Here is a 16,445-nt window from a genome sequence, read left to right as displayed (position 1 = left end):
AACGAGTGTTTCTTTTGGACAGAATTGAAGCTGTCGCGTCGACAACACGTGCCCGCAGTGGTCTGTGCATCCCCGGGTTTATTTTCTTGTCCTCTTTGGTTTCTCCCTTCATACTTGAAACAACGCCAGCTTGCTACTATGCCATGGCGCTCTTCCCTAAGCGCTTGACCTGCCACGGCTGTGGGCATCGCTCTCCCCAACCAGTCCGTGGATCGATTGGCAAATTTCATTGCAGTCATTGCGACGCCGATACCTACCTCGACCAGGTGTGTCCTCGAAACCCGAAACAAAGCCCCTTCAAAATACACTAACATGCAAAATCTGTACAGAATGGAGAAATCACAGACCCCCCAGCTGCGGAGACAAACCCCGCTGGCGTATGGAGTCCGCGTCCCGACCCGGCCGATTCAATAGCCAGAGGCTCCGATCTCTTCTGCTCCCAATGTCTTCGCAACCAGCACCTGCTTACGACATCTCTGGCAAACTACTCCGAAGCATCTGATGACCCCAATCATCCCGATGAAGAGCGTCGCATCGAGGCGTTCCGCAAGACCATGGAAGACCAGTACCCCCAAGTGTGTGATGCTTGTGAGCCTCGCGTGGTGCAGCGCATGCGCCAGGCTGGATACGAAGCGAAAGCAGACCACCTCCGACGCATGATGGATCGAAGCAGAGCCAGTAAAGCTGCAAAGAGGGAAAGGAACTGGGGCTGGCGCAGCCTTCTGGTTTACGCGGGTGCCCTTGGGTACTGGGGTAGTGTGGGCGGACAACTTGCTTGGGACGCAATGAGTACTTTGACTGGTCCCAACTTCGGGCATAATGACTTCCTGGAGAGCATGCCATCATTACTATCTTGTGGGAGACATGCATGGGAAATTAGGCGCATCCCTAACGAGTGCTCCCATGACTTGGCATCATTGGCTGGTCTCTCGCTCGTTGCAGGCTGTCTTTCGATATGGTGGAATCCCAAGCTACGTATGAAAGTGAATGGGAAAGACGGCAGATTTATCGGTCTTTCAGAGTACTACAAGGGCCAACTCGTTGTGTTGGTAGCGCGCTGCGTGTTCTGGGCTCTGCTCAAGGACCCATCTGCGAGTGGCCTCAAATCTGATTTACCTCCTGCCCTGCATATGTTCATGTTCATGTTTACTATTCTCGTGAGCTTTCCTCTCCTTTATCCTTTGATCGTGAACTAATTTTCTAGTCTGTTGTGGTTTCCCGTCAAGTCGTTAGGTACGACGCTAGCCCTTTGGTGAATTGGGCAGATCACTCCTGGGAGACGAGGGTTCGGAGCCCTGGTTCCTCTCCTGCGCCAGCTGATCGTGGGCAACCACAGATCAACTCACCAAATGGCAACGACAAACCGTTTACCCCATCCTTCCCAATTGGAAAGCTAGCTACAGCTCCGCCCCCGGCGGATAAGTCGCCCGTTGTTCCTCCTACGCCTCCACCCGTGCCCGATGATATGGATTGGACTCCCTCTGCTCCGCAAAACCTCCGGCCAAGTGTGAGTGTGACCCAAAGAAACCTGCCATCACCCAGTGTTTTCGATGGCCCTTCACCGTTCTATGGAAATCTGCCAGCTGCTCCGAAGCCCCCAGCCTGGAACCTTCGCACTCGCCAGTCAAACAAGCCTATTGAACAAGTTGTTCAACCCAATCCATTCCACCGAAGCCCCGTCCAGGCGCCAAACATGCTGCAACAATACCGTGCAAAACCAGAGGCTATCTTCCAAGCCCCGCGGTTCTTTCCACGGGCTGATTATAATCAAATGACCGGGTTGGAGGCACTTTTTGAAGACACATTCGACATTAGCAAGGATGCGCCGAAGAGAGACAAGGGCCACGGAGAGCGCAACCAAGGTGCTCCTTCCCGTCCCATTCAAAGCCAGCTCGTGTATCAGTACCTCCGATTGGGTTTGTTGTTGGCTTCCATGGCTGCGTGGACATTTTCTCAGAACCACGAGCTCTTTGTTAAAGGGAATTATATCGAGGCTAGTGCTCTAGGCAGCGCCAGTCTAATTGCGGGCTTTGCTTTCCTAGAAGCAGTCAAGCGACCTATGGTGCATTGGAATGGCATGGAAATTTTGGTATATCTCACAGAACTTGTCGCCGCTGTCCACCTGGGTAGCCATCTGCCCAAAGTTGATTTCGAGCGCGCCTACTTTGATCGATATGGGAAGTTGCTCCTGGTGTTTATGACCGTCCAAGAGTTTTTGGGCCTTTTGGCTTTCCATCGTGCATTGCCAGTTGCGGGTATGCCAGACGCTCAAAAACCGACAAGTCCTTTCTTTCCTCAGCCCGGGTCACCACAACGTCAATCGCAGTCGCCAAAACCCGGTGCCATTGCCTGGCCTTCAGTGGAGTCCCCACCCAATAGATCTCCCGTGGCACCATCGTTTGGGTCGCAGCAACCCGCCCCTCTGCCGTCGTTCTCTCAACGCAGCGCGCCTGTTCTCTCCTTTGGATCCTCCGACGGAGCCTCCACCCTCTCCTCGGCGCTACCGGAGGTACCGAACTACGGGCTTTCATCGTCTCGGTCTCTCAATACCTTCCCTTCAAAAAACCCCCACAGCTTCACTATGAGCGACCTCAGAGCAAGCGATCCACCGTCGGATTACGAACAGGATTCGGACACTGAGACAATCGCGACCACGGCCACAAACAGGACCGATGCTACCGGCCTCAACATCAGGTACGGGCGCAACCAACACATCGGCTTGAACTCCGCATTTTCACCACGAAAAAACGAACTTGGCTCCGGAATCGGCGGCCTGAGTCTAGAAGACCGCCCTACTCCTCGTCGCATGACGCGGAGTCAAACACAACAAGGCATAGGGAGCCTCCGGCGCCCCGGCCATCCTATCAGATGAGAAATTTCATCTGATTCTGTCATTTCTCAGTTTTCAATCTCCGCGACAGTCTGCAGGTTTTTTTTTTGGTTTTTTCACCTTACTTTTGTTTACTCCTATCTTCAGCATTCTAGCAGGCTAGAATCTCTCGGGTCTGGTCAAATTGTCTTTATATTTTGTTTTTGGGAACTTGGTTCACCAAGCATCGCATTCATAGCGAAGGTGGTTGTATTTGTTTTGTTTTGGGCCGCGTTGTGTTACTTCTGCCCAAGTGCTGTACATAGGCTTGGAGGGTTTGACGACTGACATGAAATGACGAAAGAGCGATGTGGATACACTTCTAAGTGACTGCCCCGAGTATTCCAATATTTATGACAGTAGATGGCCACTCTTTCGATCATACCTGTTCCAGAGACAACCAGTGCATGATAGGCCAAATATCCTCCAATCGGGACTACTGGCATAGAGAGGAGTGAAGAACCACAGCTACCTAGATCAACCGGGAGTACAACTGAGCACGCCTCTGTGCTCTCCAGCCTACTAATCAAGAAACAGGGCTTCGATCCAGGGAGCTCTAAAGCAGAGAGACAAATCATAGCGGGGAACCAGGTAGCAGAAGCTTGGTACAACCAATCAGCCCATCAACTCACCATCAGCTGATACTCTGTCATCAGCCACTGATGGACTTGGACATGGACATGGACATGGACATAATAAAAGACCTGGTCTGACGTGAATCGCCGTCCCAGTTCAACGACCATCCAAGATGTCTTCATTCAATAACTTCCAAAATATGCTCGACCAGCAGGTCGGCTCGCTGCCGAAACGATCATGGCCGGCTCCAGGTATGACATGGAAGAGCCATGGTGTCTTCTAGCTACTTATGAGCTATGCAGATAACCCAAAGAAACAACAAAGGCCTATCCCGGCTAGTTCTTTGCGCGTCCAGGGAGCCGCTTGGGCTACCGCCGGCGGTGGCATGGCTGCCACGCTCAACGGGGCGTATCGAATCTTTCGGAATTTCCGTGGTTTCAAGTACATCTAAGGTCACGCTGAAAGATAGCCGTGGGGACTCGCAGTTAAAGTGCAGCTGGACTGAATGAAATTTGAAATGGATATGCAGAATACTACTCGTTGCCATTCTCGTTTTTCAACTACGCCGCGTCGGGTAAACGACTGCACTGTACATAAGATCCACAAGGATATGGACAGTGCGAATACAATTCAAGTCTTGAAGAGTCGCATAGTTATTCAACCTGAAGGCAAACCGGATGATTACTGATTTCTAACTGCCGACTGGTGCACTGCTGGGTTGGAACTATCCCTAATGTAGCCGAATGGAACCCTTGGAACCACCACATCGACTAGTCCTTCTGTATACAAGGGATGTACACAAGGGACGTTCACGACTTGAACGTCATCTTGTCGTCTGCTTATCATGCTGGACCAGCTGATTGGGACTTTGCCTAATTAGGAGGTCGGCCTGGGTACTTAAGTCGCGTCCCTGGCTGTTCTTCTCTTCTTCTCCTTTTCTCCCCAAGTAGCCCCCTTGCAAGGTAACCTCCATCTGTAGGGTAAATCTTCGTAGGGTACCATCTGCCATCTATTTGCCATCTACTGCCATACTGCTGCCATCTACTGCCATCTACTGCCATCTATTTGCTGATCTTTTGCCATTTATTCTTTCGCGACTTACCCCGACGAAAGGCTTGCACCTCAACGTGGTGTCGGGGTCTAGTAATCCTCGTCGACTTTGTCGACGGCGGTGAAGCTAAGACGAGCCTACTAAAATAGATAGCCTATGCAGTGTCAAATACAAACCGGTTATCAGAAACAAGTTCTATTTCATAGTACTGACATAGAGATCACGCCGTTCCAGACTCCTGTTTGTCGCGTTGCTGCGTGGGAAGCGGGATCTAGAGGATGGGGGTGATGAAGACGCGGCGATCAGAGAAGCAGCTGAGGAGCCCAGACTGGACCTAACTACGGAAGACTGGATAGCTGTGGACCCTCTCCCCGAGCGCCTGGTCGGTGCGAGTTGGGGCGTTTACTTCCATACAGTTTGGAATACAAATCATTCATTCAGAAATCGACAAATCCCATTTCATCCTCATGCTAAAGTAGCGATGGAATCAGTGTACTCTACTCCAATGAGCAACACGCTCTACATGAGTGTCAACAGCCTTGTCCCTATCCTCAGCAGCCAGCGCATGCTCCGGGTCCGCAGCCTTCTGCTGCACTAACTCCGTCACACCAAAGAGATCATCCATCTTCTCAAGCGACATACCCTTCGTCTCAGGGATAAAGAACCAAACAAAGACGCCCATCGAGAAACAGAAGCACGAGAAGATAATATACGTCCTGTGACCAACCCGTCAGCAACAACCCCCAAGGCAAGAAAATCTACACTCGACCAGAAACTCACCCATAACCGTTCGACCCAACAGTAGCCAGCATGTTCGGCACAGCCCTCGCAACCACAAAATTAAACAGCCACTGGGTTGCGGCCCCAAATGCAACATTCAATGACCGCAGCCTCGCAGTCGGGATCTCAGAGACATAGATCCAGCAGACTGGACCCCAGCCGAACTGGAAGAACGCCGCGAAGAGGAAGATGCACACCAGAGCGACGTACCCGGCGGGTATGACGGGGGCGCCTTCCACGGGTGGTGCGATGCGCACGTATAGTCCGATGTACATCATTGCCATACCTTGGGCGACAGATGTCCAAAGGAGGGAGCGGCGACGGCCGAGGGAGTCGGCGACGAAGACTAGGAAAACACCGCAGCTGATCATTTTGACAATGCCGTAGACGCCTGTTGCGAAGAGGTTTGTTGCGTTTCCGGTCACACCGAGCTGGAATATGTTAGTTTCTCTTCATGACTCTTGAAGGGGCTGTGAGGCCGGGGTTGGTTAAAAACTCACATTCTTAACTAGAAGGAAAGTTAGCTCTTGCCCGTCAGTCAGGTTGAGGAGGAGGGGACATACAGATTTGAGGACTGTAGTAGTTGATAGCATTCGTTCCCGTCATCTGTTGACAAACCATCAAGAATATAGAGATCATGGCCCTCTTCCTGTTTCCCGGAATAAGCCACATCTCTTTCATGAGATCCCAGAATCCAGAGCCGCCAACAAGTGCCCGCTCCTGCTCCAGCTGCAATGCGATAGCCTGGAACTCGTCTTCAACGTATGGGTGGTCGGCAGGTAAAGCGCGGACTTTGCACAAGGTAGCGCGCGCTTCTTCCCATCTATCCTGCTTGGCGAGCCAACGGGGTGACTCGTTGCAGAGGAGCATACCCACGAACAAGAGCACGGCGGGAAGACCTTGCATAGCTAGTGGGACGAGGTACATTGCCGAGCCGGAGAGGTGAAGTAGGCAGCCGTAGTTTATCCAGAAAGCGAGCATGATTCCCATTGTGATGAAGAGCTGGTAGAGACCCGTTAGTCCACCGCGGATGGCGCGTGGTGCGTTCTCGGAGACATAGAGGGGGTTAATCATCGAGGCGGCGCCGACTCCGAAGCCGGTTATGAGGCTGCGATATAGTTAGAGAATGGTACATCATGGTTGCGGGTTGAGAGTGTTGTACGTACCGTCCGACGTACATGGCTGGGAGGTGGCCACTGGCTGAGGCTTGCATTATCACTCCCACGACTCCAACCACTGCTGCACCGATAAGAGAGAGTCTGCGACCCCATCTTTCGGCTGCTGGAGAAGCAATAAGGGCTCCGAAAAAGCATCCTGCTTGGAGGGTGGAGACGATGTTGGCGGAAAGGTTTGCTTTGGCGACGCTATCGAGGCCTTTGAGGCCGTAGGTTCTGGGAGAAGTTAGTACAGCTCAATTTGACTGAAAGCAGGACACCACTCACTCTTCAAATGTAGGCATCGTGAGAACTCCGCCAATGATGCCCGAGTCCATACCGAAAAGCATTCCTCCACAACACGCCTACGAATTCATCAGGACACCACGTCCTCTTCTGGAAAGCAACACTCACCGAACAAGCAAGCGCATAGACTCTCCATCCATAGATCTCCTTCGGATCCGTTCTCATCGCCTCATTATGGACGATCTTCTGCAAAAACCACGACATCGTGAGTGGCGTACGAATCTATCCCAGGTGCAGGCAGAGGTAAAAAGCAAACAATGGCCACCCAGCCAGAACGCGAAAGATATAACAATCCTCGGCAACTACCTCTAACAAAACCGTCGGCAAGTGATAAAGCACGTTCTAACCCAATTTACGAGAAAGTATCATCCGAGCCCATCATCTTGCCAAGCCTGTGCAGCCTATAAGAATCGCGACAAAAGTCTCAGACAAGGCGAGGAGACTCAGATGAGAACATCCACGAATCCGATCCCTGCTCTACAGCTCAAGTGCCGCCCATGCCCAGAGCGCGTACCCCAGCTTCGGGCGGGGGTGTGGGGGTTATGGGGAAAAGGTTCAGGGAAGGACGGGCTGATCCCCCAGATACGACGTAGCATGAAGCTATGCTGGGCTTAGTAGAAGTGACTCCCCCAGGGTGAAGTAGCTTGATTAGCCGGATTAGGGGTGATCTTTACTGGTCTGGGGCTTTGGTTGCGGGGAAGGGAGCTAGGGTTTGTTCTTGGCAGGTGAGATGGGGGGTGATGTTACGGCAGGAGGAAGCGGAGGAGGCGCTAGGGTGTTATTTGTACTGGGAGGGATGGGAGTTTAGATGTGGAAGAAGTAATTTCGAATGCCGTGTGGTGTTTGTGTGGCTTTCTAGCTATGTCGGGGCTTGATGTCTAGAAGAGCCTGTTCAAGTTTGCATACTTCACATGCAATTCATGTGGATCTCTTGAAGAGACACATATAACAGCTCCTGCGATAAGAGCAAAAGGTCTCCCTTGAAGGAGAAGGCATGGATGCTCTGCAAGTAAATTGCTACCTACCACAAAGCTGTCCACGCCTAACAGCAAGGGGCCGGAATCCTTCGCCTTGCATTTCGCCAGCCTTTCAGTTAAATCACTAGCAGCGAGAACAATCTTGTGGCTAGTCTGCCGAGTAATCTCGGGGGAATAGGGGGGAGCTGATGCTTTGGTTATGGGGTTGAGGCTACTCATCCTCCTATCTGATCGTCATCCTGCCAGATCTCAAGAGATCTATAGACAACTTAGACATTGATATGTGAAAAATTCTCCTTCCACCAATAGACTATCGTCAGGTTGTATCCAGCAACCAAGAAACCTAGGTTCCAAGAAATAACATAAAGGCTGGGCATCAGATGTGGCGGCTTGTCCTTGATCAGTGGAGCGAGCAATTATCGGGTGGTGCTATTTTTAGAAGTACATGATTTACATTATTCTAGTTTACAGAACGCTACTAGCCTTGTAGCATCAATGGCCTGCTAGTAAGCCGCCAAGGTACCGAGAAAGCTCACTGACAACAGTGTCATCTGTGCCATCCGTTCCGCCAAGACCTTGTTGCAAAATCTCAGTCCAGCGTTGGGTAGATATCTCATGCAGTTTCTGACCATTCAGGACTTCGTGCACTCGAGTAGCTTGGTCTGAAGCAGTGAAATCATCCGGTGAGACTGAGATATTGCTTTCGATAATGGCACCATGTTTCAGGCGGAGAAATGCACGGGTCTAGATTCGATGTTAGGCTCTCTTAAATATTCTGTCTGTGAGAATGAAAAACATACCGAGGGAGGAAGTGAAGATGGCAATGGCGGTCGTTCACGAGGATCATCCTCATGAGGATGCGTCGAAAAAGTAAATTGCGGTGTTTGAGTGTACTTCCACTCTAATGAACGCAACTCAGCAATTCCTTTCGCAACATCCGGCTCTTGTTCCTGCGCCTCTCCCACTGTACCCGCAACCCAGGTATCTCCCGAAAAGATCTCAGGCTCGTTTGCAAGAGCACGGCGTGCTCGAAGCACCGCGTCAGAACCAACGCCATATAACTGTGCGAATTCTTCAACCACGCTATCTATCACGCCCTGCATCGAGAAGAATGAATCGGCCAACGCGCTTGAGACATTGCCCACGGGTGATCGCACACTGTCCACACCCTTGGCTAGGATATAGCTGCGGGCTGGTGACCGCAGGAACCGACCGAGATCATGGATATTAGGCGAGTCCAGCAAGCAGGTCCCATGATGCAAGGCTCGGTGACGGGTGAGCTTAAATGCCGACCCGGAGACCTTCCGAGTCGGGGGTTCATTTACATCGGTGTTTGTCGCCTCCGGCGTCATGACGATATCGTGGCGTTCATTGACGCTGGTATTGACAGCGCCGACGCGGTGCAGCGCGCGAACCACCATCTCCGCGTGCTTGTTTCGGGTGAAAGGTGCGCGTGGTGAGATTACACTATAATTGAGGTTTCCTTCGTCATGGAAAACGGCTCCGCCCCCAGATCGTCGGCGAACGTACAGAGCTCCGTCGTCTTGATCGCTCGGCCGACGATCATTGTAAAGGGCGCGGAGATCGGTCTCCAGCCACGGATTTTGGTTCCGACCGATGACCACGCATGGCTGGTTGATATATAAGAATAGGACGCATGAGTCGACCGGGGCGTTCTCTAACAAGAAGTGTTCGATCGAAAGGTTCACGTAAGGGTCGGTCGAGAGCGACTGGTAGATCTGGTGTCGGGAAGCCTCACGACGGGCGAGCTCGGCGAAAGGCGAGGACGAATTGTGACGGGCCCAGCCCTTGATGCCACAGGTGTTACCGCGCCATGGCGAGGACCAGCATCGTCTGGCAAGCATTGGGAGTAAGGAGCAATGGAAGTCAATAAACCAACTATCGATTAAATTGATTGCCAAAAACCGGCCGATAGTCGGATGCACTAAGCCCAGATAGGAAACTATCGATGAGTCGATTTTCCGCTCTTTTTTCTGTTTGAATCGTCAACTTGGTCTTGTGTGACAGTCAGTGTTCTTGCTCTCAATTGATTCCGGAACCTTACTCTTTTTCTTCATCTCTTACTTTACCCGACTTCAAGACCGCATATCATCCATCATGTCGACGTGGGGTGAACATTTCCGGGTCACCACGTAAGTTGCCCCTCCACGACATAACACATTCAACATCGTCTAACCTCCTCCAGCTATGGCGAGTCCCACTGCCGCTCGGTCGGCTGTATCGTCGACGGTGTCCCTCCCGGCATGCAACTCACCGAGGACGACATTCAGCCCCAGATGACTCGCCGCCGTCCCGGCCAGAGCGCCTTGACAACCCCGCGCGATGAGAAGGATCGCGTCGAGATCCAGTCAGGCACAGAGTTCGGTATTACACTGGGAACCCCAATTGGAATGTTGGTCCGCAACCAAGACCAGCGGCCCAAGGACTACGGCGGTAGCACAATGGACCTGTACCCCCGGCCCAGCCATGCCGATTTCACCTACCTCGAGAAGTACGGCGTTAAGGCCAGCAGCGGTGGTGGCCGCAGCAGTGCCCGTGAGACCATCGGTAAGCATGCATTCATTCAGGTTATACCTCGTTCCAATCTAACAATTCCCTACTAGGTCGTGTCGCCGCCGCCGGCGCCATTGCCGAGAAGTACCTTACGCTGTCGCATGGCGTCGAGATCGTGGCCTTCGTCTCCTCCGTCGGCAACGAGTACCTTTACCCCCCGACCCCCGAGCACCCCACCGCCTCCACCAACCCAGAGTACCTGCAGCTCCTCGAAGGCATCGACCGCGAGACCGTCGACAAGTTCGCACCCATCCGCTGCCCCGACGAGGAGGGTGCCGCACGCATGACCAAGGTGATTGAGAAGTTCCGCGACAACCACGACAGCATCGGCGGGACCGTGACTTGCGTGATCCGCAACGTGCCCGTTGGCCTGGGCGAGCCCTGCTTCGACAAGCTGGAAGCCAAGCTCGGCCACGCCATGATGAGCATCCCCGCTACCAAGGGCTTCGAGATCGGCTCAGGCTTTGGCGGTTGTGAGGTTCCCGGCTCTATCCACAACGACCCCTTCATCGCCTCCCCCTCCGCCGATGGCGCCCAGCGCCTCACCACCAAGACCAACAACTCCGGTGGTATCCAGGGTGGTATCTCCAACGGTGCCTCAATCTACTTCCGCGTTGCTTTCAAGCCCCCGGCGACTATCGGTCAGGCTCAGACTACTGCCACCTACGGCTTCGAGGAGGGTACCCTTGAGGCCAAGGGTCGTCACGACCCCTGTGTTGTGCCCCGTGCTGTCCCTATCGTCGAGGCTATGTCCTCGCTGGTGATTATGGATGCGCTTATGGCTCAGTACGCTCGTGAGAGTGCGAAGAACCTGCTCCCTCGTCTGCCTACCACTCTGCCCACGAAGCCGACTACTGCTCCCAACGGCGCGCCTGCGTTGTAAATTTGGCTTGAGGGATAAAAGCATGGTCCGTAGTGCATTTGAGGGATCATGAAAATTTCTATAGATATCATTTTGGTTTTTTTTTTTTTGCTGACATTTTGTACTTTCGGACTTTTCGGAGTTTTATATATCCTCGATGTCAGATATAAAATTGTTGAATGAGATGCATGAGCAATGATAATGAAATATTGCTGTCGAATCTTCCAAGCAAATTAGAGCTTTGCTACGGAATCCAGAGTGCATTTGCCGGAAAAGTGGCTCAGCGCACGTATAAATTCATTATCAGCACCATCTGAAAGTCAAGTCACCCTTTATTACATCTAGAATCAGAGGGCCTGTGAAATTGGTGACAATGGCCGCTTTCGAGGCCAGGAACGGCTGTCTTTCCTAGTTGGATGGTCAGGCCAGACGGCGTGAAAACGTATACTCATGGCTGGCCTCCGGACCGGTTTCAACGGAATACCGGTCTTGCTGCCCATGTTATACACCGTTGAATGATGAGCAATGGGAGGACGACGAGATCTATATACATGACATGTGTTCCTCGCATGGCGCACTGTGTTTGTGGCAAGCTCGATGTTCTGAAATTTCGCCGCTGTGGTGCGTGGATTACTCGGTCTTTCGCCCGTACGGTCTGATCTTCTGGAGTGTCATTCGGATGGACACTTTGGGATTTCGGCAGGCGTTTGGAACGGGCCACCATATGTGGTTTGCAACATCCTTCGTCCTCACGGAGAAGGATTGGGAAGATCTGGTCGCACCGCAGCTGGATCGGAGCTTCCACCCGCGCGCAATGTAAAGTTCGAGATATCAATCCGGCACCTACGCTTGCTCGATTCAATTGTCAACTCGAATGTACTATTCTACACTGGCCAGGAATCATGAACTTGTCTACCCTGTCACAGCTTGTTTGGCATCTAGATAGGAGAAAGAAGCCTGTCTTGATCGGATCACAGTCTCTCAAGCAATCACCCAGTAGTTACTAAATAGCTACTAAAGTACTTTACTCAAGCAGGTGCTTATAGAAGTCCTCAAGCGTATTCTCCCTTTCTTGCCCAACAGGCATATATTGTACTCCTTTCCAGACCTATCTAAGGAGCTTGACTTGAAGCAAACACACGATGAAGCATCAACCCTGCGCCTGCTCGATTAAATTCACATCATCAAGCTTGAAATACAACATCGGCGATCCAAGTGCCGCAAACACCGTAACCTCGCTCACCGTCTTGGTCCCCAGCTCAGCCTTATGCTGGATCAACAACCAGCCAATCCCCCTGCCATTCGGCGAATAGAGCAGGGCATAGAACGCATCCTTGCCCAGTCGGAACGTCCGCCCCTTGGAGTCGATGGGATCAAACTCATCTCAATCTTGGAAGTGTTCGTCGAATTCACCCTTGCCCACGGCCCGACGTATGACGGACAGGGTCTCCGGGTTGACCACGACGCTGCGAATGACCCATAGTGAATCTAATTCAAAAAATGTTCATTTTATGCCCCACGAGTCAATCTAGACAACCCTCATCCACTCCTCATATGATACTAAAAAGCAACGCTGAACAACTCATCAAAAGACACCCCCAATCAAAAGACAAGTCGCGGACCCTTCAAGGCCTCATGGATATCGAAACAAAAAGCGACAGAAAAGGGACAAGGCCCATAAATAACGAGAGTGGCATAAACCATGAGAACGTGAAAGGGCTCGTGTACAAATTTCCCACATTAGAGAAAAGTTGATAATGACAAAGCAGAATGTAATTCACAAGTACAGCGCAATGAATACCCAGACACTAGTTACTCACGCGACGAGTACTAGGGGCATTGCTGAGCGAGCGACTGAGACTGCGTTCGGAGACGTTATCCAAGTCTGTGGCGTTGACGACTCGGAGGCGCTCCCGAGGCGCGGCGTAGGTTGTTTGCACGCGGTGGTCTTCGTCCCAGGTTTCATCGCATGTGTCATCGTCGCCGAGCCAGCCCGGGGCATTGAGGAAGATGTCATCGCGGGTGGATCGGGGTGTTTGGAAGACTCCGTCTGACATTCTTTTCTTGGCGATCCAGTCCTTTGCGCCTTGTTTACGTCGGGAGAGTTCGGCGGAGGCGCTGACGGCTCGTCGGGGTGTGCTGGCGCCACTGGCTCCAGGGAAGGCACCTGGTATCATGACGGTGCTGCGGCGGTCGATGCCCGAGGCTAGAGGGGCGGCCTCAAATCCGGCTTCGCTGCTTGTGGGGCGGCGGGACATGGTAAGGGCACGACGGACGCTTGAGAAGATGCTTTCTGAAGGTCTGGGTTTTGAGGAGGGTGGGAGTTTTGAGGGTGATGAGGATTCGATGTGGGTCATGGCGTCTGCGTCGTAGAGGAGAGACTCGTTCTCTGCGCGATGTTGAGAGAAGGTGGTGTGAGCAGTTGAGTAGGAGTCTGTCGAAAAGGACTGCTCGGACGGTGCGGCCACGCCGTCGATGTCGCTTTGCGTTGTCTCACGACTATGAGTTGGGTCTAGTTGGTCGAAAGATTGACCACCACTGCTGGCCCAGCTCAACGGTCGGTCGATGAGAATTCCTCGCGCTTTTGATACCTGGCTAATGGGCTTGCTGCTGGATGCGAATGAAAAGGACGAAGCATCTGACAAATTGCTGGATGTTCGGTCATCACTCTTTGTTGGAGAGACTCGCCCTGGATCTCCAATGTCTTTCCGACGACTGTAGAATGGGCCTAGGCCAACGCCAAAGATTGTACTCCGGGGAGTAGCAAATGGAGTCTCCGGGTCTGCGAATGGGTCTTCAGCTTCGACTTCAGCCTTTCCTCCAGGAGGGATAGTCGCCATAAGGCGTTCCCGGAAAACTGCCTCATCCTCCTCACGCTCATCGATAGGATGGATATCACTCGTAGTGTCACTGCGACGGAATTCTGTGTATCCAGAATGTCTGTAAGGCCGTTGCGGAGTAAACGGTCGACTGTTCTTGGTCGGACTCGTATCCCCAAGCAATCCGGTCCTCTCGGCGGTGCCCTCACCCTGTTCGTTCCAGGAACTCCGTGTAGTGACACTGTGGTTTTCGGTCCACGGATAGGCGGGATCCAAAGGTTGCTTTTCACTCATCTGTGAGCTGCGAATGCTGCTTGCTTGGAAAGGATCATCACGGCCCCAGAAGTGAGCTCGCTCGGCACCCAGAGCCAATTCTCGGAGCTGCGAGTCCCGCTGACCTTTGACCCGGCGCTTTTGATGGCGCCTCCAAGCATATATCACAATGGCGATAAGGACAGGTAGACCAAGACCCAAGCCGACTCCCAGCCCGGCTTTCTGGCCCGAAGTAAGTCCACCGCTGTGAGACTTGGACGGTGTGTTGGCGCTGGATGAAGCCAAGGGGTTGGTGTATGATTTCACCCAGTTACTCGATGTCGTGTTGTAAAGGTAGACCTGGGAGTTGCGCAGGGAAGAGATAGTAGACCTCTTCGAGGATTGCTTTGGAATGGTGTATCCGCCAGCAATTATCAACACATCCCCGGAGAGCATGGCTGCTGAGTGACCATAGAGTCCCGTCCCCTCAGTAATTCCAGCTTCGGAGGATGATGACGGGATGGACCACCGCCAGTCGCCCGCACCACCATATTCTTCTCCGACCTCTAGGACGGCAAATTGGGGGCTAGCAGGGGTGGACGTATCACCGACCCAGCCTCCGATCACATAGATTTTCTTTCCGTCGTCAGAGAGCACAGCAGTATGACCCGATCGTGGCTCTACAGTGGTCTGACTTCGAGCTAGCTCCGTCTTGGATCTCGCTTGAGAGTTAACATTCACGAAACTCCAGCTTTCCTGTGGTACGGAGAAGATCGCAAGTTGCGACATGTTAAGGAAGGCTTGTCGAGTATGCCCGCCGATAAACAAGAAGTCTTGCTGCTTTTCTGTCGAGGCTAGTGACGAAGTAGCCGGGAAGGGAACAATGACCATCCCGGCCTCGGGAACAGGAGGTGCGCGGTGCCCAGTCGTAGTGGCAAGGTATTTGGAGGTGTCCTTGGCGGAAGGATCTAGTTGAACCATCGATTGGGAATAGTTCGCAGCAGAGACCCATGTTTGATCCGTCGCGTTCGCGAATGGACACATTCCTCCGAAGGTATACACCGAGCTTTCAGTCGTGTTGCTTGATGCAAATGCAAACCCGGCAGACAGGTGGTACGGCCTTGTCTTCTCCTCTTCTAGGCTCACCGAGAGCTGGGACCATGACCCATTGCCCGTTGAGCTGGTGTTGTCGGACTGAAAGCGCCATAGTGTATGCTGGTCGGATGTATTGTGACAATCGCCGGTGTAAACAGAGATCGCGCCGCGATCATCAATGACGGGGATGAAGGCGGAGGTCTGATCGGAGCTTTGGAACGGTGTTTCCGGTAGCAAGGTATGAAATGAGGGGTTGCTGGTGTCGACACTGGTGGATATGTTCAGCGACAGGAATTCGGTCTTGCCCGTCGAGCTGGGCTGGAGAAGGTACGCAAGTGTGTCATTGTATTGAGGCGCGATGAAGAGGGATGAAGGCGTGTATGGAATAGCAGTGGTGGGCTGAAGGAGCAGTAGCAATGCGGACAGGCCGAGTGGTCTCAGCTTAGGGCGATGGCGGGGATTCATAGCGCGCGTCTGGTATCGCAATCTGAGACAAAGTCAAAAGAAGGGATGCATTCCAGGATCGGCGATCATGATGCCACGCGAGGATAGAGCTGTTCAAAACGACGTGTCGCTAAGAATATTTTTAGCTTCTATCTCGATGTCTAGTGTCAACGGGAAGAGAAGAAAATCTGAAGTGATGTTTATGCTCATCATCACGGGTCAGAGCTACGGGTAAACACAGGCCACGGGAGCCTCGACCATCTACTTCCAAGGGGGGTAAAAACCCAAAAACCCCAATCAAATTCATAGTTACAGCTAGTGCCGAGAGTTTGCCAGCTCTCAACAAAGAAACGGGAGCCAAATAGAGTGCCGAGGACTCAATCGGCGCGCGATCAACAGCGTTGCGCGGGCAACGGGCAACCAAGTGGCGCTGGGAGGCGTCTTGATTGCGCGTATCCATCACCTGTGCACTCCGCAACGAATACTTTGCAGTGGAATTGATTGCAGTGGGCCTCTTTCATATATTATCCTCCGCTTTCACTATATAACATGGCTGGAGACCCTCTTGTCATCATCGTCATGTGACGGGTTCAAATGCGCCCAAGTGCCGACTACTCTGCAAGGTGGGGGGAGGGGAGATGGGGATCAACAGTCTCCAAAATGATGACTTCATGCCATAGTTTTAC

The 16,445-nt window shown here is 52.6% G+C and overlaps 6 protein-coding genes across 6 annotated transcripts; 3 read left to right on the top strand and 3 right to left on the bottom strand.

The window, feature by feature from the left end:
• Positions 1–143: 143 nt before the first annotated feature.
• N7443_006702 (uncharacterized protein) lies at positions 144–2,872 on the top strand (the record flags this gene model as incomplete). Its single annotated transcript, XM_056886758.1, has 3 exons — positions 144–266; positions 330–1,157; positions 1,205–2,872. The coding sequence occupies 3 exons, from the start codon at positions 144–146 to the stop codon at positions 2,870–2,872; spliced, it is 2,619 nt and encodes an 872-aa protein (XP_056740407.1).
• Positions 2,873–3,617: 745 nt separating this feature from the next.
• Positions 3,618–3,896, top strand: N7443_006701 (uncharacterized protein; the record flags this gene model as incomplete). Its single annotated transcript, XM_056886757.1, has 2 exons — positions 3,618–3,696; positions 3,748–3,896. The coding sequence occupies 2 exons, from the start codon at positions 3,618–3,620 to the stop codon at positions 3,894–3,896; spliced, it is 228 nt and encodes a 75-aa protein (XP_056740406.1).
• Positions 3,897–4,983: 1,087 nt separating this feature from the next.
• On the bottom strand, positions 4,984–6,940 carry N7443_006700 (sugar porter family MFS transporter; the record flags this gene model as incomplete). Its single annotated transcript, XM_056886756.1, has 7 exons — positions 4,984–5,212; positions 5,277–5,707; positions 5,777–5,784; positions 5,840–6,384; positions 6,443–6,667; positions 6,719–6,795; positions 6,845–6,940. 7 exons carry the CDS (start codon positions 6,938–6,940, stop codon positions 4,984–4,986), a joined length of 1,611 nt encoding a protein of 536 aa, XP_056740405.1.
• Positions 6,941–8,205: 1,265 nt separating this feature from the next.
• N7443_006699 (putative lipoate--protein ligase) lies at positions 8,206–9,578 on the bottom strand (the record flags this gene model as incomplete). Its single annotated transcript, XM_056886755.1, has 2 exons — positions 8,206–8,457; positions 8,514–9,578. 2 exons carry the CDS (start codon positions 9,576–9,578, stop codon positions 8,206–8,208), a joined length of 1,317 nt encoding a protein of 438 aa, XP_056740404.1.
• A 253-nt stretch (positions 9,579–9,831) lies between these two features.
• On the top strand, positions 9,832–11,170 carry N7443_006698 (bifunctional chorismate synthase/riboflavin reductase [NAD(P)H] ARO2; the record flags this gene model as incomplete). Its single annotated transcript, XM_056886754.1, has 3 exons — positions 9,832–9,866; positions 9,920–10,281; positions 10,338–11,170. 3 exons carry the CDS (start codon positions 9,832–9,834, stop codon positions 11,168–11,170), a joined length of 1,230 nt encoding a protein of 409 aa, XP_056740403.1.
• Positions 11,171–12,957: 1,787 nt separating this feature from the next.
• N7443_006697 (uncharacterized protein) lies at positions 12,958–15,780 on the bottom strand (the record flags this gene model as incomplete). Its single annotated transcript, XM_056886753.1, has 1 exon — positions 12,958–15,780. One exon carries the CDS (start codon positions 15,778–15,780, stop codon positions 12,958–12,960), a length of 2,823 nt encoding a protein of 940 aa, XP_056740402.1.
• Between the last annotated feature and the right edge of the window lie 665 nt (positions 15,781–16,445).

Source organism: Penicillium atrosanguineum (assembly GCF_028827265.1).
Source record: "Penicillium atrosanguineum strain IBT 20685 chromosome Unknown utg000005l_segment0_segment0, whole genome shotgun sequence".
Taxonomy (NCBI): Eukaryota; Fungi; Ascomycota; class Eurotiomycetes; order Eurotiales; family Aspergillaceae; genus Penicillium; species Penicillium atrosanguineum.
The sequence above is the reverse complement of the archived record's forward strand: the minus strand, read 5'-3'. Positions and strand labels throughout refer to the sequence as shown.